Source organism: Oryctolagus cuniculus, chromosome 1, assembly GCF_964237555.1.
Source record: "Oryctolagus cuniculus chromosome 1, mOryCun1.1, whole genome shotgun sequence".
Classification (NCBI taxonomy): Eukaryota; Metazoa; Chordata; class Mammalia; order Lagomorpha; family Leporidae; genus Oryctolagus; species Oryctolagus cuniculus.
Genome location: NC_091432.1, coordinates 79,134,712 through 79,158,010, shown reverse-complemented (window position 1 = coordinate 79,158,010; position 23,299 = coordinate 79,134,712). Strand labels below are relative to the sequence as shown.

Below are 23,299 nucleotides of genomic sequence, written 5' to 3'. Positions count from 1 at the left end.
CGGAAAATATGGGCTTTGTCCTGGCATAGATGGGTCAGAATCTTGCCTCTGCCATAAGGCTGTGTAGCTTTGGGCAGTCGCTTAATCATGTTTGGGTTTTTGTCTCCTTGGAAAACAGAGATAATATTTCATAGGGCTGTTGTTAACAATCAGCGATAATAGGCATGAAATGCCTGTATGGTTGTTAGTATGCAATAAATGACAGTGTCTCTAAAAATATACACATGCATGAAAAAATTGGTCACACAATTTCACAGTTCCTTCATAGGTTTGCTTGCTGACATGTGGCTTCTGTTCTACAGCTAACCCATGGTATCTTGAGTCCTCTTCAAAGGTGAATTTGGAAAATTATATTTGAATTAGGGAATTTCTAAGTAAAGAGCTATTTGTTGGGCTAGAATGTCAAATCAGGTAGGAGAAAGTGGGAAATTTTGTAAAACAAACCACTCCCCTCAGATTGTTTTGCAAAATGCCTTGGTGGAGACAGTGACTAACTCCCCATTCTTCCCCTTTGAGAATCAATGTGTGCATTCGGAGATGGTGCTCACAGGAGTGTGCTGCACCTCTGCATGGTGCGAAGTAGGAGTTCAAATCTGGAAAATGATGAGTTTTGTTAGAGCAAAGGTTAGCGAATGAAGGGAAGAAGGTGGAATTCTATTCTAAAAGACGAAAGAGTTCAGAAGGGTGTTGTGAACTCCTTGGTGCCCAGGGGTGCTAGGAGCTATAAGCCAGGAAGAATCACTATGAAATCTGTGTAGTATGTTCTGTGTTAACCCTCTCCCAGATCTCCATCATAATTACTTCTGTAAAAGTCTTTTAAGAAAAATGACCTATGTGCTGCATTTTGGAATTTCAAGGAGTGTGGATACTCCTGAGGCTCCCACTTATCTTGGGCTTTACCTGATGCACAGAAGAACCGTGGTAGGATTGTTGAGTGATGGAAGGTGAGAAAAGCAGGTAGGGTACTGGGATCTGTAGTAATGAAAGGGTTGTATGAACAAAGCTGGGTACAGCTGAGTGCCGACCACGACTGAACTGTGGCTCTGGCCTTCACTAATAACCCACATCTTCCATTTCCATTATTTCCATTGAAATAATGATTAAATACACCTGGATTCTGCTTCTGGCATCAGATTTCCTCCTGGATCTTTAACTCCAGCCATAATTTCTTTCTAAAGCTCTAAAGCTATCTCCGTTTCATCCATCTGTTTATCACATGGTGAGGCTGAACTATGCAAGTCCCCTGCACACCTCAGAATTCCCCTTGCCAGGAGCATGGTTCCCACTTTATGTACCTGTCTCTCTTCCTCCAGGGCTCAGCTTGAGCATCGGCTGTTGCTCTCTCCTCTTCCTTATCACACTAGGTGAAATTATTCATTGTGGGCCTGTCTCCTGCTCTGCACTATGAGTCCTAGTGAGCACCCAGCACAACAGCTTGCACTGAGAAGGTGAGAATTTTTTGCTGCACTGCCTTCAGGGACCTCTTTAGAAGGTTCTTTTACTCTATTATCCCTTGCCCTGCTCTTTGTAGGGGTATTTCTGTCCTTAGGAGGCCCTGCAGAAGCAGAAAAATTAATTTCCCTGAAGGACCCCACATTATGTAACTCCTTTCATCCAGAAAGCTTTCTAGACAATTTTGCACAACAGATAGACAGACTGTCATGCCTTGTAGCATGGATGGAGAAGTAGACAAGAAATATTAAGGTGTGGGAAGTAGTCTTTGGCCCAAGACTGGGAAGTGCAAATTCTTTGCTTGGAAACGCCATATAGCATCTCAAAAACTCTATCATTTACCTGTGGATCTGAGTATCCGACATAGTCCTCCCTCATACCCTGGGACCATAATATAGCAGTTTTCCTCTTACTGAAATTCTCAGAATCTTGTTTCACTTCTGTTTCTTATTTGTTTTTCCTGTACCATCATTTGAGCCACACATAATGGCTGTCATTTTTTTTTTTACAATGAAGAAAAGAATTCCATGGAGGCTTTATGATGATTCTCATTGAAGAAAGTAGTCCCAGACTTCATATTAATTCCAATATTTTATCAAATGACAGTGATAGAGTTTTGCATTGGCATCACCTGATGAATTTGTTCAAATTGCTGACACCTGGTTCCTACTCTCAGAAACATTGGAGGGCTTAGAATATACGTTTTTAGAAGATATTCCTTTTGTGATTTTTGTGATTTTGATTTTGCACCCTGGTTAAGATGCATTGTGTTAGACACCGTTCATTCATGCATTCATTTATGACCTAAGTATTCTTTGAATGCCTACCATTTATTCAGGTATGCACTTTGCTTAGCACTGAGGCACTGATGATAAAGGTCAATTTCTTTTCATAAAGAAGTTCTCAGGTTCCTGGGAGGAAACATATGTGAATGAATAACTAAAATGCATGTGAGGTTCCAAAAAACACATGACTTCCATAGGAGCTGTGAGAGCACTTGAAGGAGAAAACTCCTATCTCCACCTGGGAGTAAAATGGCTTCCTTTGCTTGCTGTGCATCATCATGGACAAGTCCTACATGGAAGGAGGAAGACTCAGGGGGCTACTGAGAGTATCTCCTTTGTAATGGATGCAGTGGAGTGAGGCTTTAGGAACCCCTATTATTTTTAAGATTTATTTTATTTATTTGAAAGACAGAGTTACAGATAGAGGTCGAGTCAGAGAGGTCTCCCATTACGCTGGTTCACTCCACAAATGACCGCAATGACCAGAGCTGTGCTGATCCAAAGCCAAGAGCCTTCTTCCGGGTCTCCCATATGGGTACAGGGGCCCAAGGGCTTGGGCCATCTTCCACTGCTCTCCCAGGCCATAGCAGAGAGCTGGGGTTCAAATCGGCACCCATATGGGATGCTGGCACTGCAGGCAGTGTCTTTAACCGCTATGCCACAGTGCCGGCCCCAGGAACCCCTATTTTTTAAGACAGGTTTTCTTTTGTACCCTAAGTTATCTACATAAGAGTACGTGAGGGTACTTCAAAAAATTCATGGGAAAATGGAATTCAAAGAAGTCTATCTTGGTGAAGTCTATGCATAATTTTTTCATAATATGCATTTTTCATTAACTTTTTCAAGACCTCTTATATGCATGTGTTTCAAAAATTATTTGTACCAAAATAAAACTTTATCTTTAATTACATTTCCACAAACTTTTCAAAGTCCTCTTGTGTGGCTGTTGCAGAGTTACCTAGCTTTATCAGTGATCAGAAAATTGTCAATATAAACCTACAAAGAATCTTACTATTATGAATAATAATAACTATTATACTTATAAAATGCATACATACTCATTACCAGGCTTTGTTGTGAGTGCTTTACTTAGTTATTTCTCACAAACCTTATGACATTGTAGATGCTATTATTATATACATTTTACACATAAAATAGTTGAAGCTTAGAAAAGTTAAATGATTTACTGACTATCATACAGTTAAAAAGTGACAGAACCAGAAATACAATTCAGTTCTTCTATTCAACCTTCTTTATTTTTTCAATTCCATGTGTCTAAATAATAGTCTTATTTATTATTTATTTATTATTACTTCTTTTTCTTGATTTAGTAGATTTACAAATACCTGTTGATAACTGCTCTACTAGATGAGGGTTTACTTTTGTTACCTGACTATTCTCCCTATTCCCTCATTCTGCCAGTAGTTTTTTTTTTTTTTAAGATTTATTTGCTTATTTATTTGAAAGGCAGAGTTACAAAGAGGGAAAGAAAGAGAGGGGGTGAGGAGAGAAAGATCTTCTATCTTTGGTTCATTCCACTGACCAGGGCTGAACCAGGAGTCAGGAGCTTCTTCCAGGTCTCCCACATGGGTGGCAGTGGCCTAACTGCTTGGGCCATATTTCACTGCTTTCCCAAGGCATTAACAGGGAACTAGATTGGAAGGAAGATCAGCTGGGATACAAACCAGTGTCCACAGGTGATGCTGGCTTCACAGGCTGTGGCTTAACCCTCTATGCCACAATGCCAGCCCCTGCCAGTAGAGTTTTACCACTACTTGAGTTGAATCATAACAAAAATAATGCTTATATCATTAGATATGAAAGCATTATTCATTCACATAATATGCCATTCATGAATTGCCTCAATGGATCTTTATTTCATTTTTTTTTTTTTTTTGAAAGGCAGAGTGGATAGTGAGAGAGAGACAGAGAGAAAGGTCTTCCTTTTCCGTTGGTTCACCCCTCAATGGCTGCTGCGGCCGGCGCACCACACCAATTGGAAGCCAGGAACCAGGTGTTTCTCCTGGTCTCCCATGCAGGTGCAGGGCCCAAGGACTTGGGCCATCCTCCACTGCACTCCCGGGCCACAGCAGAGAGTTGGACAGGAAGAGGAGCGACCAGGACAGAATCCGGAGCCCCGACCGGGACTAGAACCCAATGTGCCCACGCCACAGGCAGAGGATTAGCCTACTGAGCCTCGGCGCTGGCTATTCCATATTGTTTTAAAAAGTTTTCCCTCATATTACTTGTTCTATTGAGACTGGTTTTGTCCTGGTGGCAGTATCTTCTATTTTCCTCATCTAATTTGTTCTGAATGTCCTGTAGACACAGCACATAACTGCAGCCCTGGGACTTTCCTTTGACATCGTTCTGTGTAGAATCACTCCCTGGATCCCAATTTTATGTTGTTCTTTTGCTGGAACACAGTCTCTCACAACTGTGTAGGGATAGCTGCATGAGCATTTCTGAGGCCTTGAGCATTTCTGAGGCCATGGTGTCTCCAAGTATGTGTTTGCTAGCCTGACAAAATTTTTACTCTCTAGATGAGTATAGAATTCAAGGTTAGAATGATTTCACCTTGTGTCTTAGAGGCATTTCTCCATTGTAGCATAACATGTAGCTTTATTCTTTAAATGGCTCATCCAGTTTTGGTTAAAGCTTTGTGTATAAGCTATTTTGTTTTGCCTGGCAGATTTGGGGACAATCTTGTTATCCCTGGTAAACTGAAATTCCATAATCCTTTTCTTTATATGAACCTTTGTTGAAGAAAAGGACCTCTGTGAGCCGTTTCAACATAGAACCTCATATTCTAAACAAACAAACAAACAAACAAAAACAAAACAAAAAAACCCACATTATTTCTGTGATAGTTTCCCACCCTCCGTTCTCTTTGGTCTTTGTGAATCTCCTGGTTTGATGTAACCTTCTGAACTAAGTCTGTGAATCTATGGTTTTTTTTTTTTTTTTTTTTTGCATTATTTTCTATACTTGCTAGTTTTTGTTTTATTCTGTATAATGTTAAATGTAATTTTCCAGTCTTTTATTATAATTTTTAATTTCACTAATCATAGTTTGGAAATTGAAGAGCTCTTTTTTATTCTTTGTTTTTTTTTTTTTTTTTTAAGATTTCTTATTTATTTGAAAGTCTGAGTTATACACAGAGAGAAGGAGAAGCAGAGAGAGAGAGAGAAGTCTTCCTTATGCTGTTTCACTTCCCAATTGGCTGCAATAGCTGGAGCTGTGCCAATCCAAAGCCAGGAGCCAGGAGCTTCTTTTGGGTCTCCCAAATGGGTGCAGGGGCCCAAGGACTTGGGCCATCCTCTACTGCTTTCCCAGGCCATAGCAGAGAGCTGATCGGTAGTGGAGCAGCCAGGTCTCAAACCAGTGCCCATATGGGATGCTGGTACTGTAGGCGGAAGTTTTACCCACTATGCCACAGTGCCCGCCCCTTATTATTCTTTCTTATTGCATCCTATCCTTAGTTAAGAGAACACTTGTTGGGGTTGGTGCTGTGGCGTAGTGGGAATAGCCACCAGCTTCAATGCCAGCATCTCATATGGGCACCAGTTAGAGTCCCATCTGCTCCACTTCCAATCAGCTTTCTTGCTGGTGCACCTGGGAAAGTAGCAATAGATGTCCCAAGTCCTTAGGCCCCCCGCACTCTTGTGGCAGACCCAGAAGAAGCTCCTGGCTCCTGGCTTCAGTATGGCCCAGCCTTCATCATTGTGGGCATTTGGAGAATGATCCAGTTCATGGAAGATCTCTGTCTCTTTCTCCCTGTTAACTCTGCCTTTCAAATAAATAAATCTTTCTTTAAATAGAATATGATTTTTTTTTGCTTTTGTGAGGTTACTAACTCATTTTTCTCATTTTTTTCTACTTCTTACATCGTCTATTTCATTAGAGTTAACATTTTGCAACCTATTTTTCTTCTACTTTATGTTGATACTCTTTTTTTTTTTTAATCTATTTCACCTATTTGAAATACAGTTACAGAGAGAGGTAGAGACAGAGAGATAGGTATCCCATCCACTGGTTCATTCCCCAGATGGCTGCAATGGCCGGAACTGCACCGATCCGAAGCCAGGAGTCAGGAGCTTCTTCCAGGTCTCCCACTTGGGTACAGGTGCCCAAGGATTTGGGCCATCCTCCACTGCTTTCCCAGACCACAGCAGAGAGCTGGATCAGAAGAAGAGCAGCCAGGACTAGAACCAGCACCCATATGGGATACTGGTGCTTCAGGCTAGGGCTGTAACTCACTGTGCCACAGCGCCGGCCCCGATAGTCTTTCTTCCTTTTGCCATTGGTTCACCCTCCAATGGCCGCCACGGCCGGTGCACTGTGATAATCCGATGGCAGAAGCCAGATACTTCTCCTGGTCTCCCATGGGGTGCAGCCGATAGTCTTTCTTAAACACCTGATGGTCCTTGTCAGGACATTCATATTTACAAGTGAGACCTTCAACAGCAGATATTAAGTACTGTGAATTTAGATAGGCTTGTTGATTATCAATTGTGATATTTATTGACTAATGGGTTTCATTTTAGTTTTTTTTTTTTTAAGATTTTTTATTTATTTATTTGAGAGGTAGAGTTACAGACAGTGAGAGGGAGAGACAGAGAGAGAGATCTTCCTTCCATTGGTTAATTCCCCAAATGGCCACAATGGCAAGAGCTGCGCCAATCCAAAGCCAGGAGCCAGGTGCTTCTTCCTGGTCTCCCCTGTGGGTGCAGGGGCCCAAGCACTTGGGTCGTCTTCTACTGGTTTCCCAGGCCACAGCAGAGAGCTGGATTGGAAGAGGAGCAGTTGGGACTAGAACCGGTGTCCATATGGGATGCCAGCACTGCAGGTGGTGTATTAACCCACTGTTCCAGGGTTCCAGCCTTCATTTTTTTTTTTTTTTTGACAGGTAGAGTGGACAGTGAAAGAGAGAGACAGAGAGAAAGGTCTTTCTTTTTCCATTGGTTCACCCACACAATGGCCGCTGCGGCCAGCATACCGTACTGATTCAAAGCCAGGAGCCAGGTGCTTCTGCTGGTCTCCCATGTGGGTGCAGGGCCCAAGGACTTGGACAATCTCCACTGCACTCCAGGCCACAGCAGAGAGCTGGACTGGAAGAGGAGCAACCGGGACAGAATCTGGCGCCCCGACTGGGACTAGAACCCGGGTTGCCGGTGCCATAGGTAGAGGATTAGCCTATTGAGCTGTGGCACCGGCCTCCTTTTAGTTTTATAGTCACTGAGGACTCCAAGGGTCAGTTGCTGGAGGTATTTTCTCCAGAGAACACTTCTCTCTTGATAGGGATGAGGATCTCAGAGTTCTGTGTGAAGAAAAGGGGTAGTCCAGCAGTGATGGTGGCAGACTTGATTCTCTTTTTAGTCACTCTCTGCCTTCGCAGGGGTACTAGTTCGTGTCTCTTGAGCCTCAAGGCTCTTTTCCTTAGTTCTTTCAGAGGATAAACCAGTATTTAACTTAAGGTATACTCTATGTGGAAGTACAGAAAAAGGATGGAGATTATGCCCCCATTCTGACTCTCAGCCAGCCCCCCTGATTTCGGCTACCCTCAGTATGTGAGTCATGGACTCACGGTTTTTGTGGAGGGGAATTAGCTCTCTTACTGTTTTATCTCCCTCTGTACATCCTTTAGATCATGTTGTGTACACCCTACTAAATGCATCAGCACTTCTCTGTTACTTTCAGATTTCTTTTTTTTTTTAAATAGGCCATGTGGATGTCTGTGGATGTGTGTTTTATATATGTGTGTTTTTAATATGTGTGTGTATGACACACACACACACGAACACACACACACATATAAAAATCAATACACTTTTCAAATCCAGACTGATAACAGCAACAAGTTTAAGTCTGTATATTTTTTTTAAAAAAATGATACTTTAGTGTAACTTTTGTTAATTCAGTAGTGCAAGCTATTTCTGCTCTACAAAATTTTTATTTTATAGCTACAAGGGTGAAAAGTGACCCACTACATTTACATCTCACATCTCCTGGTATACAAACAGTACTTATCTGAATTTGAGCCAAAAACTTTCAGATTTCTAAAAATATGTTGAAATCTCTCGAATGGTGATGAACATTTTCTCATTCTCTCAGTCCTTGAGATTTTCTGATATTTTATTTCTTTAAAATCATCGTTGCAGAGTTGTTGTAAAGAAAGGAAATCCAAGCCTTTCCCTGTTCCATCATCTAAAGATGCTCTATGGCCCTTTGTTGATTGTTTACCTAATCTCTTGCCCAATTACAGTTATTTTATAATTTACTTCATTAAAGTTTCTTTTTTTTTTTTTTTCTGGACAGGCAGAGTGGACAGTGAGAGAGAGAGACAGAGAAAAAGGTCTTCCTTTTGCCGTTGGTTCACCCTCCAGTGGCCGCCGCGGCCGGTGCGCTGCGGCCGGCGCACCGCGCTGATCCGATGGCAGGAGCCAGGAGCCAGGTGCTTTTCCTGGTCTCCCATGGGGTGCAGGGCCCAAGCACCTGGGCCATCCTCCACTGCACTCCCTGGCCACAGCAGAGAGCTGGCCTGGAAGAGGGGCAACCGGGATAGAATCCGGCGCCCCAACAGGGACTAGAACCTGGTGTGCCGGCGCCGCTAGGCGGAGGATTAGCCTAGTGAGCCGCGGCGCCGGCCTAAAGTTTCTTTTAAAGTTATAATGCAGGAACTAAAGTACAGCAAAATTCAAGTAACTTACCCCAAATAACCCAGTTAATGAATATCAGAGATACTTAGACTTGATTTATTTTGTATATACCTGATGCTTTCTTTTTTTAAGATTTATTTGTTTATTTGAAAATCAGAGTTACAGAGAAAGAGAGAGAGAGAGAGACAGAGAGAAAGAGATCTTTCATCCGATGGTTCACTCCCCCAAATGGCCACAGCAGCTGGAGCTGTGCCGATCTGAAGCCAGGAGCCAGGAGTTTCTTCCTGGTCTCCCATTCAGGTTCAGGGTCCCAAGGACTTGGGCCATCTTATACTGCTTTCTTTTTTTTTTTTTAACTTCTATTTAGTAAATATAAATTTCAAAAGTACAGCTTATGGATTACAATGGCTAACACCCCATAAGTTCCCTCCCACCCACAACCCTCCCATCTCCCGCTCCCACTCCCATTCCATTCACATCAAGATTCATTTTCAACTATCTTTTTATACAGAAGATCAATTTAGCATATATTAAGTAAAGATTTCAACAGTTTGCACCCACATAGAAACACAAAGTGAAATATACTGTTTGAGTACTCGTTATAGCATTAAATCTCAATGTACAGCACATTAAGGACAGAGATCCTACATGAGGAGTAAGTGCACAGTGACTACTGTTGCTGACTTAACAAATTGACACTCTTGTTTATGGCATCAGTAATCTCGCTATGCACCAGTCATGAGTTGCCAAGGCTATGGAAGCCTTTTGATTTGGCCAAGTCTGATCTTATTTAGACAAGTTCATAGTCAAAGTGGAAGTTCACTCCTCCCTTCAGAGAAAGGTACCTCCTTCTTTGATGACCTGTTCTTTCTACTGGGATCTCACTCACAGAGATCTTTCATTTAGGTCCTTTTTTTCCCCCAGAGTTTCTTGGCTTTCCATGCCTGAAATACTCTCATGGGCTCTTCACCCAGATCCGCATGCCTTAAGGGCTGATTCTGAGGCCATAGTGCTGTTTAGGACATCTGCCATTCTATGAGTCTGCTGTGTATCCTGCTTCCAATGTTGGATCATTCTCTCCCTTTTTTATTCTATCAGTTAGTATTTGCAGACACTTGTCTTGTTTATGTGATCCCTTTGACTCTTAGTCCTATCATTATGATCAATTGTGAACTGAAATTGATCACTTGGACTAGTGAGATGGCATTGGTACATGCCACCTTGATGGGATTGAATTGGAACCCCCTGGCACATTTCCAACTCTACCATTTGGTGCAAGTCAGCTTGAGCATGTCCCAAATTGCACATCTCTTCCCTATCTTATTCCCACTCTTATATTTAACAGGGATCACTTTTCAGTTAAATTTAAACATCTAAGAATAATTGTGTGTTAATTACAGAGTTCAACCAATAGTATTAGTAGAACAAAAAAAATACTAAGAGGGATAAAGTATTAAGTTGTACATCAACAGTCAGGACAAGGGCAGATGAAGTCACTGTTCTTCATAGTGTCCATTTCACTTCAACAGGTTTCCTTTTTGGTGCTTGGTTATTTGTCACCGATCAGGGAGAACATATGGTATTTGTCCCTCTGGGACTGGCTTATTTCACTCAGCATGATGTGTTCCAGATTCCTCCATTTTGTTGCAAATGATCTGATTTCATTGTTTTTGACTGCTGTATAGTATTCTATAGAGGACATGTCCCATAATTTCTTTATGCAGTCTACTGTTGATGGGCATTTGTGTTGATTGCTTTCTTAGGCCATAACATAGAGCTGAATCAGAAGTGGAGGAGCCAGGAGTGGAACCAGTGACTTAATGGGATGCCGGCACTGTTGGTGGTGACTTTACCTGCTATGCCACAGTGCTGCCCCCCACTGAAACTTTCTATTTGTGTTCTACATTAAAATTCAGACTGATAGGCAAAAGCCTTCTTTCCTCTGTCAGACCAATGTCAGCTTCTCTTCTCTTTCACCCTGGGAAGGGTTACTTTCTTATTTCAGGAGGGGTTGCATTACTAAGACAAGTCTGCCTTTTCTTTCTTTGTGTTACTTCATTTCTTCCAGTTGATTTTGCTTGTGCCCTGTTTTGTGGTCTCCTGTCACCTTTGATATGTCTTATTTGCCATCTTTGGAGCACCCTTAGATTTGTGGGCCGCAGCCCTGCTCTCTGTAGACCTTCCATTTCATCTCCGTCAGTTTCACTGCAGGTGTGCTATTGATTTCTTGGGAGAGGCTGCTGGGATTGGGAGAAATCAATATCCCATTAGACACAAGTGAGGAGTAGCAGCAGCTTCTCAGCAGCCTGTTCACTGACCTAACATGCTGGAGCAGTGCTCAAAGGCTGGGCTAGACTGCTGTGTCCAGAGTTCTCAAGTGATTAGAGTGTCCTAGGGAAAATGTATGAAGTCAATGACAGAGCCATCAAGAGTTGTAAATACGTTTTCTTGAACTAAATGGAGTCACTTTTTGAGAATAATTTTGCCTCTTAAACGTTCCAGTGGAAAAAAATTCTCTCTCGAAGACTGTTATGTCTTTGAAATTTCCTGAGCAGGAAAAGTTGTCAATGATACATAAGTTCAGGCAATAGATTTACATTTGGGTGAAGTGAACATATAGATGGTATTGAAAGATCCTGTTGAGATTCTTAGGAATGAGTATACATATACAAGACAAAAGGACTGAGGACTAATCTCTTGACACTCCCACATTTAGATGGGAAACTGAGACCATAGGGGAGGCAGCATCATTTTACAAAAGGTCCCAGAATGGAAATCAGTGGTCTATCCTCAGTGCACAACCCTAAAAAATATCAGCTCTTCTCCTGACTGTTGATGTACAATGAAGTACTTTATCCATTTTAGTATTTTTTTGTTCTAGTACTATTGGTTGAACTCTGTAATTAACCCACAATTATTCTTAGGTGTTTAAATTTTAACTGAAAAGTGATCCCTGTTAGGAATTTGGAAAACATTATATTGAGTGAAATAAGCCAGTCCCAAAGGGACAAATATCATAGGTTCTCCCTGATCGGTGACAACTAACTGAGCACCAAAAAGGAAACCTGTTAAAGTGAAATGAACACTATGAGAAACTGATTTGATCAGCCCTTGCCCTGACTGTTGATGAACAACTTAATACATTATCCCTCTTAGTATTTTTTTTGTTTGTTCTACTTAATACTTTTGGTTGAATACTGTAATCAATACACAGTTATTCTTAAGTGTTGAAATTTAGCTGAAAAGTGATTGCTGTTAAATATAAGAGTGGGAATAAGAGAGGGAAGAGATATGCAATTCGGGACATGCTCAAGCTGACTTGCCCCAGACGGTAGAGTTAGAAACATACCAGGGGATTCCAATACAATCCCATCAAGGTGGCATGTACCAATGCCATCTCACTAGTCCAAGTGATCAATTTCAGTTCACAATTGATCATAATGAAAGGACTAAGAGTCAAAGGGGTCACATAAACAAGTCTAGTACCTGCAAATGCTAACTGATAGAATAAAAAAGGGAAAGAACGATCCAACATGGGAAGCAAGATACTCAGCAGACTCATAGAATGGCAGATGTCCTAAACAGCACTATGGCCTCAGAATCAGCCCTAAAGGCATTCCGATCTGGATGAAAAGCCCATGAGAGTATTTCAGGCATGGAAAGCAAAGACACTCTGAAAAAAAAAAAAAAAAACTAAATGAAAGATCTCTGTGAGTGAGATCCCAGTGGAAAGAACAGGTCATCAAAGTAGGAGGTACTTTTCTCTGAAGGGAGGAGAGAACTTCCACTTTGACTATGACCTTGTCTAAACAAGAGAAGAGTCAGAGAACTCAAGGGGCTTCCATAGCCTTGGCAACTCATGACAAGAGCCTAGGGAGATTACTGATGCCATAAACAAGAGTGTCAATTTGTTAACAACAGGAGTCACTGTGCACTTACTCCTCATGTAGGATCTCTGTCCTTAATGTGCTGTACATCATGATTTAATGCTATAACAAGTACTCAAACAGTATTTTTCACTTTGTGTTTCTATGTGGGTGCAAACTGTTGAAATCTTTACTTAATATATGCTAAATTGATCTTCTGTATAAAAAGATAGTTGAAAATGAATCTTGATGTGAATGGACTGGGAGAGGGAGCGGGAAAGGAGAGGGTTGTGGGTGGGTGGGAAGTTATGTGGGGGTTAGCCATTGTAATCCATAAGCTGTACTTTGGAAATTTATATTCATTAAATAAAAGTTAAAAATGAAAAAAAAGAAGACACACAAAAATGTGAAAAAATTTATTTTTGAATTGTCTGAATCTTTGCCTTCTTTTCCTGTACTGTTCATCTGAAGAGTCAATGATGAAGCTGTTAGACAAGAAAAAAATACAGATTACACAGCATTGACTCTTTCCAATCATTAAAACTGAAATGTACAACAATTTACTGCATTTCTACTAATTAGTGGATCTAAAAATCAAAGTGATAGTAAGCTGGCGAATAAATTATTATCTCTGTGCACTTTCTTTTATGTTATGGAGAGTTCTAACATAGGGAAGGGGTGTCTAGGGTATCATAGGAGCAAGATTTTCTTCTTCTAATTAATTTTAAAATATTTATTTATTTATCTATTTTGAAAGGCAGAGACAGAGATACAGAGGAGAGAAAACTCCCACCTATTGTTCACTCCCCAAATGCAGATAACATCGGGCTGAGGCCAGGCTGAAGTTGGAAGCCCAGAACTTAATCTAGGTCTCCCATGTGCGTTGCATGAACCCAAGTACTTCAGCTATCAATTGCTGCCTTAAAGGATGCACATTAGCAGGAAGTTGGATCCAAGAGTAGAACTAGGACCAGAACCTAGGCACTCAAATATGTGATGTGGGCATCCCAAGCAACATGTCATCCACTGCACCAAACACCTGCCCCCATATCCCCTCCCCCTTTCTTCTTAGGAACTAGATTTTGATCAGGTTTTTTAATAGTTAGAAATATTTAAATGCAATTCAAAGGGCATAGTCTACAAAAGTTTCAAAATATTCAGGATATTTATAAATGACTTTATTATCTAGATCGAAAGTATGTGTTATCTGCTAAGAATTTTCAAAATAATGATGTATAACATTTAAATAAAACTTTCAAATTTTTTTTTCATTTTCGATTCTCTTTATCTACAGAAGATCAGTTTAGCATATATTAAGTAAAGATTTTAACAGTTTGCTCCCACACAAACATAAAGTGAAAAATAATAGATGATTTTTTAAATGATGATGAAATCAGATCAGACCTATTGTCATGTTTAATCCCAGTGAGAGTCAAGTTGGGAATTGATAATTTCTTCTTCTTCTTCTTTTTTTTTTTTTTTTTAACAGACGATCAGTTTAGTATACATTAAGTAAAGATTTCAACAGTCTGCACCCCCATAGAAACACAAAGTGAAATATACTGTTTGAGTACTCGTTATAGCATTAAGTCTCAATGTACAGCACATTAAGGACAGAGATCCTACATGAGGAGTAAGTGCACAGTGACTCCTGTTGTTGACTTTACAAATTGACACTCCTGTTTATGGCATCAGTAATCTCCCTATGCACCAGTCATGAGTTGCCAAGGCTATGGAAGCCCCTTGAGTTCTCTGACTCTTCTCTTGTTTAGACAAGGTCATAGTCAAAGTGGAAGTTCTCTCCTCCCTTCAGAGAAAAGTACCTCCTACTTTGAAGACCTGTTCTTTCCACTGGGATCTCACTCACGGAGATCTTTCATTTAGTTTTTTTTTTTTTTTTTTCAGAGTGTCTTTGCTTTCCATGCCTGAAATACTCTCATGGGCTTTTCATCCAGATCGGAATGCCTTTAGGGCTGATTCTGAGGCCATAGTGCTGTTTAGGACATCCGCCATTCTATGAGTCTGCTGAGTATCTCGCTTCCCATGTTGGATCAACCTCCCCTTTATTCTATCGGTTAGTATTAGCAGGTACTAGACTTGTTTATGTGATCCCTTTGACTCTTAGTCCTTTCATTATGATCAATTGTGAACTGAAATTGATCACTTGGACTAGTGAGATGGCATTGGTACATGCCACCTTGATGGGATTGAATTGGAATCCCCTGGTATGTTGCTAACTCTACCGTTTGGGGCAAGTCAGCTTGAGCATGTCCCGAATTACACATCTCTTCCCTCTCTTATTCCCACTCTTATATTTAACAGGGATCACATTTCAGTTAAATTTCAACACTTAAGAATAACTGTGTATTAATTACAGAATTAAACCAGTCATATTAAGTAGAACAGACAAAAAAAAACTACTAAGAGGGATAATGTATTAAGTTGTTCATTAACAGTCAGGGCTATGCTGATCAAGTCACCATTTCTCATAGTGTTCATATCACTTCAACAGGTTTCCTTTTTGGTGTTCAGTCAGTTGTCACCGATCAGGGAGAACAAATGGTATTTGTCCCTTTGGGACTGGCTTATTTCACTCAGCATGATGTGTTCCATGTGCAAATGACTGGATTTCGTTGTTTCTTACTGCGGTATAGTATTCTAAAGAGTACATATCCCATAATTTCTTTATCCAGTCTACCGTTGATGGGCATTTAGGTTGGTTCCAGGTCTTGGCTATTGTGAATTGTGCTGCAAAAGCGGTCTGCACTCTAATGTTTAAAACTTTCAAATTTTAAAACATCTATTTTCTTATTTGGTTTTCACAAATCTGCAGCATAGAATGCTTTTTTCACTCTTTTGAGTTACTTCTTCGTGTTAAAACTTTCTGCTGTTGTTCACGTGAAATGGTTTTAAGAATACTTACGTTTCTGGCTGTCTTACTTAAGTACTCTAATCTGTTTATATCACATGTATAGTAGAGTGGCCAGACCTGTTGACGATATACCAGGTACCCACTGAGTAGAGCATGGCATAATGAGGTTCCAACATGCCTGGGCTGAGTCCAGATCTTTCTATTTTACACAATACACTATATCAATTTCTTTTGAACAGCTGTATCAAGCTGTTGACACATGTCACACTTACAGTAAACTGAAAGCCCTCTTATCTTTGCAAAGTATATGCTGCCAAGTCTGGGTTTATTCAGTGAAGCTATTGGTGATGCAAACTCATCTGTACTGTTTTATGTGCCTGTGTAATTTAATTCGTTATCTCAGTTTATTATTGCAGTTTTATTTTTTTTTAAAATATTTTATTTATTTATTTGAGAGGTAGAGTTACAGAAAGAGAGAGCCAGAGAGAAAAGTCTTCCATCCACTGATTCACTCCCCAAATGTTCGAAGTGGCCAGAGATGGGCTGATCCGAAGCCAGGAGCCAGGGACTTCTTCCTGGTCTCCCACATGGGTGCAGGGGCCCAAGCACTTGGGCCATCTTCCACTGCTTTCCCAGACCATAGCAGAGAGCTGGATTGAAAGAAGAACAGCTGGGACACAAACCAATGCTCATATGGGATGCAGGCACTGCAGGCGGAGTCTTAGGCTACCTCACCACAGCGCTGGCCCCGCTGTTTCATTTTTAATCTGTTACTTTTGCTTTTAAAAGAAAAACATATATTTCAGTTATGGTTGTGTTCATCTACATTTGAAAGAAATTCTCAAAGGAAGGATTTAACCAGAGAGAAGTTTATTGTTATCATGCCACCATTCTAGAGGTGTGTGTCCAGGACTAGAGCCTCAGCCCAAGGACAGCACAAAGGGTTCAACTTCCTGCTTCACCAACCTTGGCATGTCTTTCTTCCTCATGCTTAAAGGATAGGGGCTTGCATTTTTTTCTATTGCTGTGTAACGAATCACTTTAAACACAACAGTGTAAAACAACACACAATTTTGATTTCACAGTTTTCATGAGTCAGTAGTTATGGCAAAGGGTGGCTGTGTCCTCTTTTCGTGGACTTAGAAAGCTATAACCAAGAAGCTGGCCATAGCTAGGTACTGATCTAAAATTTGCTTCCACATCAGTCCCCATTCAGGTTGTTGGCAGATCTTAGTTCCTTGCATTGCAAGACTGAAGTCCCTGTTTTCTCACTGGCTATTGCATAGGGCTTACTCTCATCTACAGGCTCACCTGGGTTCCTAACTGTGTGACATTTTCACAGTGTGGTAGCTTACCTCTTCAGGGTTGGAAGGAGACTCTTTCTAGTCTGCTTTTGAGGAGTCTCATTTAAGGTAGCCTAATCAATGGATGTATCACTTAGTAAAAAAAGAAATTAATAATGTAAAAAATTACATGTAAGCTCCTACCAGGATTAGTCATTATTATATTGTCATATTTTAATGAAAACATGTTATATTCTACTTTTAAGATTCATTTATCACAGTGAATTCTTTGTAAATATAATTTGTAATTACTGAATAATATTCTATCATAAGGATCCACCAAAAAATTCCACATCAGTAAACCATTATTTTCTTACAATTTTTGAGATAATTTTTAGATTTTATTATTATAAAATAGTGTCATCATGGGTACCTTTATGCATAACTTATATATTTATAGTTATTTCATTAAACTTTATTCATTGTGGAATGACTGTATTTGAAGGAATGAACATTTTCATGATTCTTGTCACATATGTTCATATAGATTTTTGAAAGTGGTAAATCAACTTATACTTACCAACAAGGAACAGAAATGTTCGTTTCTCTCAGAACATTCTAAATTCCTGACTTCATCCATCATGTCAGTTCTGCTTCTTACTTTTGTTGCTAACAAAATTGGCTAAGTATGCTTATTATGAATTCATCCAATCTTCTGATAAAAATGAGGTTAGTTCTGGACTTGTTCAGTATAATTAAATAATTCATAGTCCTCAGGCACAGTTTGAACTCATAGAAATCTATTCATTTTGCTTTGGAGCCAACCCCAAATTTAGTATAATGAGGGGCATTATACTAAAGATCAGATGCATGAAGTAGTCTCCTGATTGTGCAATCTGAAATTTTTACTAATTGAAGTTAATTTATTGTGTGTAGGTCTGCCCTTTTGTGTTATCTGTTAAATTTGCACTAGTAGACCATCCCTGTAGTGATCACACTTTTCCCCCAAATAAACCCCAATATCATCCTTTCTGCAGTGACTGTTTTCTATAAGCTTGCCCTTCCACTTGATTCCTGCCTGTATTTGGATGAATTCAGACTGCCCTGGAGCCTGCCCGGAGTTCATCTCCTTTCTTCTATCTTTTATACATGTTATTTTTGAACCTGGTGTTACCTGAGGTGTTCCTGTAGTCAAACTGATTTCTTTTAGATCTCTTTCCTCTTTCTTCCTCATTGGATTACTCATGATTTTATAGTTAGAATTTCTGTTTTTGAACTTCCTGTCCTTGTTTTTCTGTGGACTCAATCCTAAGGCCTATTTTTCATCTTTGAGAAGAACCTACATAGTTTCCCATGTATCCTTATATATTTCTATTTTCCAATTCATGTAATGTTTATATATGTGCTATTTCCTTTTTATTGTCTGGGCTTAAGCAGTAAAATAAAAATATTAGTATCTCCTTATGTATTCATGTCTCAAATGTTATCATTTTTATTTTCTTTGTTGTACAGCTTTGAATGTGAATACTAAAATAGTATATGTACCTCATAAAGAACCTAGATCATAGCTAGAATTATAAAAATAAAAACATAATTTTTTTTTTAAGATTTATTTTATTTATTTGAAAGAGTTACAGAGAGAGGTAGAGACAGAGAGAGAGGTCTTCCATACACTGATTCACTCCCCTAGATGGCCGCAATGACCGGAGCTGTGCCTATCCAAAGCCAGGAGCCAGGAGCTTCCTCTGGGTCTCCCAAGCAGGTGCAGGGGCCCAAGGACTTGGGCCATCCTCAACTGCTATTCCAGGCTGTAGCAGAGAACTGGATTGGAAGAGGAGAACTGGTGCCCGTATGGGATGCTGGCACTTCAGGCCAGGGCTTTAACCAGCTGCACCACAGTGCTGGCCCTAAAAGAGTAAAATTAATTGTAGTCAAACAATTAATTGTTTTAAATGAACATTTTGTTCCATTTCCTCCTAATAAAGATAATGTTTATATGTATGTGTTGAAAAGAATGACATTCTATTCCTAATAAGACATGTTTGTCCTTAATGTGTCAAGCCCCTAGAATGAGCTCATTAGCTATAGATCTCGTGCACAATAATAGAAACTAGATCAGGGAGAGAAAAAGTGCATCTTCTGAATAATGTTTTATATGTAAGGAAGTATGTAATGTAGTTTAAGTGTTTCTCAGAAATAAAGTTAATTTTTTTAATGTTTACAGTTGTGCAGAATCATCATTTATCTGGTAATGAAGGTATTGTATTTTTCCATCTATTTTGGTTAGTTAAATTTTGTAAAAAATAAATGGGAAATTAAAAGTGAGGTTAGTTTCTATGCACAAAGAAACCTTTCTCATTCCTTTACTTTCCAGAAAAATTGCTGGGTAGCAACTTTATACCTTTTTGATCAGAGTACTTTTATTCAGGTCATTTATGCTTTAACTTTACTTTCTCATTTTTTGTATGGGTTTTAGGCAATAACCCTGATTATCCAGTCATTCTGTTTATGTTATAGTTATCAGATGTCACTAGATTTGTATCTGTTTAATAATGTACAGCAACTTTATGGAAAATATTTTTTCTATTTATTTCAGAGTTCACTATTTATGTCTATCTAAATTATAGATAGATACATGAACACTGATATAGATGATATAAATATCCATAAAGTAACATAATAAATACAAATGAGAGTTTACAGGTTCAAAATGATTCAGTCATGTTCAATTTATGTTCCTATGCTCAACCATTTTCTTTCTTTCCCTCCATCCATTGTCCAGAAGGAAATTACCACTCCTACACACTGTGTCACTTGTCAGCGCAGTTGGCCCATAGTGTCCACATGACTTAAACTGGAGGCTCTCCTGGTACCAGTAGCTCCTGAACTTGTTCTAGTCTTGAGTTTGAACTTGTTACTGAATCTAAATTTGATAGAGTTCTTCCTCGGATCTCTTTAAATTTGAGCATAGGAAACAGTTTCTCTCTGAGTTCAAAATTATCAGCATTTGGGTTTAGAGGATGGAAGTCTCTTTATCTGAAAAATCCTGGCAGATGGAGAAAATGAAGTTGACCTGATGGTATTTGAGGATCTAATTTTATTTTCTAGGTTCCTGGAATAGCCTGAGTCTTTCAGCAATTCTGTCACTCCGGGGAAGTATCCTCCAGATGGCTTAGGCAGTTGAATGGGTTTCTGATTTTTTCAATGAAAAACTTATGGCTAATCAAGTTGATAGAGTGCATTTGCTGTAGTAAATGATCGCTTAAACAAATGCCTTATACTTAAACTCTCAATTTGAGAAATCTTTCCCATTAAGGGAGCATTATTCTAAGATCTCCTGCAAGTTTAACTGCATTACTCAAGAGCTAGAGATAGTCTCAAGGGTCACCTTCAATCCTGTTTGGTAAAAGGCAGAGTATAAATTCTCTCTATTCCCAGCTTTTGAAATTGATGGGAGAGAGAGAACTGGATTTCCCCATAGTGACCAAGATAGTTTGCAGCAACATCAGGGCTAAAACTCAAGCCCTCTAATTCCCCGTCCTAAGCTATCTTGAGTCTAAAGGAACTTCAGTACAATGAATATCAACATAGAGCAGCTCACAATATTTTGTGTGTGTGTGTGTGTGAGTTTTAATTTGAATTAGTTTATTTGCCTTCTCCCTTTACAGGACAGTTCACTCATAAATTATATTTTGAACACCTCATACCAACAGATCCTTGTTTAGTTGCTGATAACATTCCAAGTGAGTAAGTGCTACTTCTACTTTCAAGACCTTTGTATCTAGTGAGAAAATACATTTCTAAAAGTAATTGCAAATATCTATGAGAATATCTATGAGTACTTTAGGAGATGGCTAGGAAGTACTTGGGAGAGCCATTTAACCTTTCCTTGCTGGGATTAAGGGTTGGGGAGCATTGGTCCACCAGACTGAATAATGTCTGTCATTACCAGTCAGGCCCATTGTTTCCAACATTGCAGTATCTCACTGTTAAAGTCATATTTTTTAAATAAAAACCATGTGTTTAATTTTGGGCTTGTCTCCAAAAAATGGAGAAAGATAAAAATGGTGGTAGCACTGTTTAAGTAAGGTTAAAAGCTTACTAGAGTAATACAAAATCAGTTAATAATGTTCCCATCTACCCAGCCCTCTACCCACAACCACTCCCACATATACCAGTTACCATGCCAAATCAGCAATTGGCAAATTATGTAAAGAGGAGCACTATCGCTATAAGATATTGCATTAGACAAGAGTTCTGTGATGTGAGATTATGACTGCTACACACTTCTTCCCTGCATTGAGATGGTGGGGCAGCAGTGGTCAAGGAGACTGCTTGCTTTTCTGTAACCCTATTGCCCAACCTGAACCTGCCTTTTCCTAATTCACGCATTATTGATGCAAATCTGTATACTCCAGGTCTGCCATGTTGCTTTAATTCCCCACGTATTCTTCCAGCCAGAATACTAAGCCACTTTTCTATCATGCAAAAAGTTCAATCACACATTCTGTGATATTCTAAGACTGAGAAATCCTGTGATTATAAAATATTTTCAAATAAGTTTTAGCTTCACATTTCCTAAGATAATTTAGGCATAAGATGCTTTTTCTTCCCATATTTTCCTATGAAACTTCAGAACTCACTTTGAGATATCTTATTGTAATAAAGAAGTAGGTTTGCCCTCTAGACATTTGCATATAGGAGTTAACAATAACAATACTTTTACAAAGCTGTATTGTTTCCAAAGTGTTCTGTTTTCAGTGTCTATTGCTGAGCTCTTTCACATATCTCATGGATTTTATATATACATATCACAGTAACTTTGTGAGGTTGGCATTATTTTTTATCACAGATTATGCATAAAGAAAATGAGGCTCAGAGAATGGTTATGGTGACTTCTCTTATGTTACCCTGCTTGTGATAGAGCTGGGATAGTTCTGATCCTTCTACTGCACCTTTCCCCTTAACAATAAATGAATACACATAGATAATAAAAATTCAAGATTCCAGAAAATTCTAAAGCTGGGGAATATACCTGAATTCCATTCAGAAATTTAAAACAGAAAACCTAAATACCAAATGCTCCCAAATAAGATATATTTGTTCTGGTTGGGCAGAAATTCTACAGAAAAAGATGGAATAAAATGAGCTCAAGCAAAGCATGCATTGAGAAAGGTCTATGAATTGGTTTACGTGGAACCTCGCTAAGTAAGGGAAGTCAGAGGAGATGAGACAGCGAAGTCAAGGTGTCGACATGTTGGTAGGCCCCTAGTTTAGTGATCTGGACTTATTCTGAGTGGTCAGTGTGAGCCAACAAACTTTTTTTGAACTGTAGTTGAGGATGAGTAACTGTACTTTAATTAGAGTAGTCAGGAGATTACTTAGCAGTAGTATGGAGGATGAGTGCAGTGGAAAGATTCTGAAAGCATGTAATCAGAGAAGAGAGTACAGAGGACACGAGCAAGGGTGAAATGCCACATGCCTGTAAGAAGAGAGCACCCATGTCCATCATTAAGCATAAGCAAAGGAACCCTGGACTAGTAAAACAGAGCATAAAGCCTTTGTGAATAGAGCCTGGTCCAGGCAAAGAGCTCAACAATTACTTGCTGAACAATAAATTTGTTACTTAGTTACATGACATTTCAGATCAGTATAAGATCTCCAGATGGATGTGTCTCTTTCCACTTTTTTAATTACAGGTTTGTGGAAAAAAGAAAAAGAACATGTTATTCCATATCAGAAAGAACATTATATAGTACTTGCTAAGTGCTGCTTCTAGGAGGCCCAGGCTAAGAAGTATTTGTGAACTGACTGTGGAATTTAGGGCTTAGACATCAATGATTTGGTAGGGTAGGCTAAACTTGTCTCCTAGTGTTGAGACCAGAGCTCTGGTAACTAGCTAGTATCACTTATGTTCCAAATACCAAAAAGGGTCTGATAGATTAATTTTTTTGTTTTATTACTTCCATTTTTGCACGTAGCCCTTTTTCCTATTTGTTTTCACCAAAGTTATCATTATTTCAACAATGGTAGAAGAAATAATTTCATTTATGCTGTCTGGAAAAGCATTAGGGTTAAGAAGTTAGTTGATGGCTAGACAATATAATTGTGTATATTTATGTGTGTATATAATTGTGTGTATATTTTTGTATATGTATATATATAAGACTAAGGGACTCAAGAGAAATTACTAAATGCTAGAAGTGTCCACTTGGTTACAGAAAAGTCCTTAAGAGAAGAATATGATATTAAAATAAGCATATATGTAAATATATAGTCACAAACATAAAACTATACAACTTCTAAATATAATATTTATAAGCCTCATAATTCTGTGGGTGTGTATTATTATCTCTATCTTGCCACCTTACAGGTAATACCC

General features: G+C 39.2%; 1 protein-coding gene across 2 annotated transcripts in view; it reads left to right on the top strand.

Moving 5' to 3' along the window:
* The window catches only part of RAB38 (RAB38, member RAS oncogene family), a 78,894-nt gene that overhangs the window by 38,678 nt on the left and 16,917 nt on the right, over window positions 1-23,299 (top strand). Inside the window, exon 3 of one of the 2 annotated variants that reach the window (XM_051850430.2) lies at window positions 20,586-20,661. The exons of the other annotated variant lie outside the window; for it this stretch is intronic. Within the exon in view, the coding sequence (XP_051706390.1) occupies window positions 20,586-20,642 (57 nt within the window). The 3' untranslated portion in view covers window positions 20,643-20,661. Of the gene's footprint in view, window positions 1-20,585; window positions 20,662-23,299 lie in introns of those variants that run through there. 2 annotated transcript variants of the gene reach the window in all.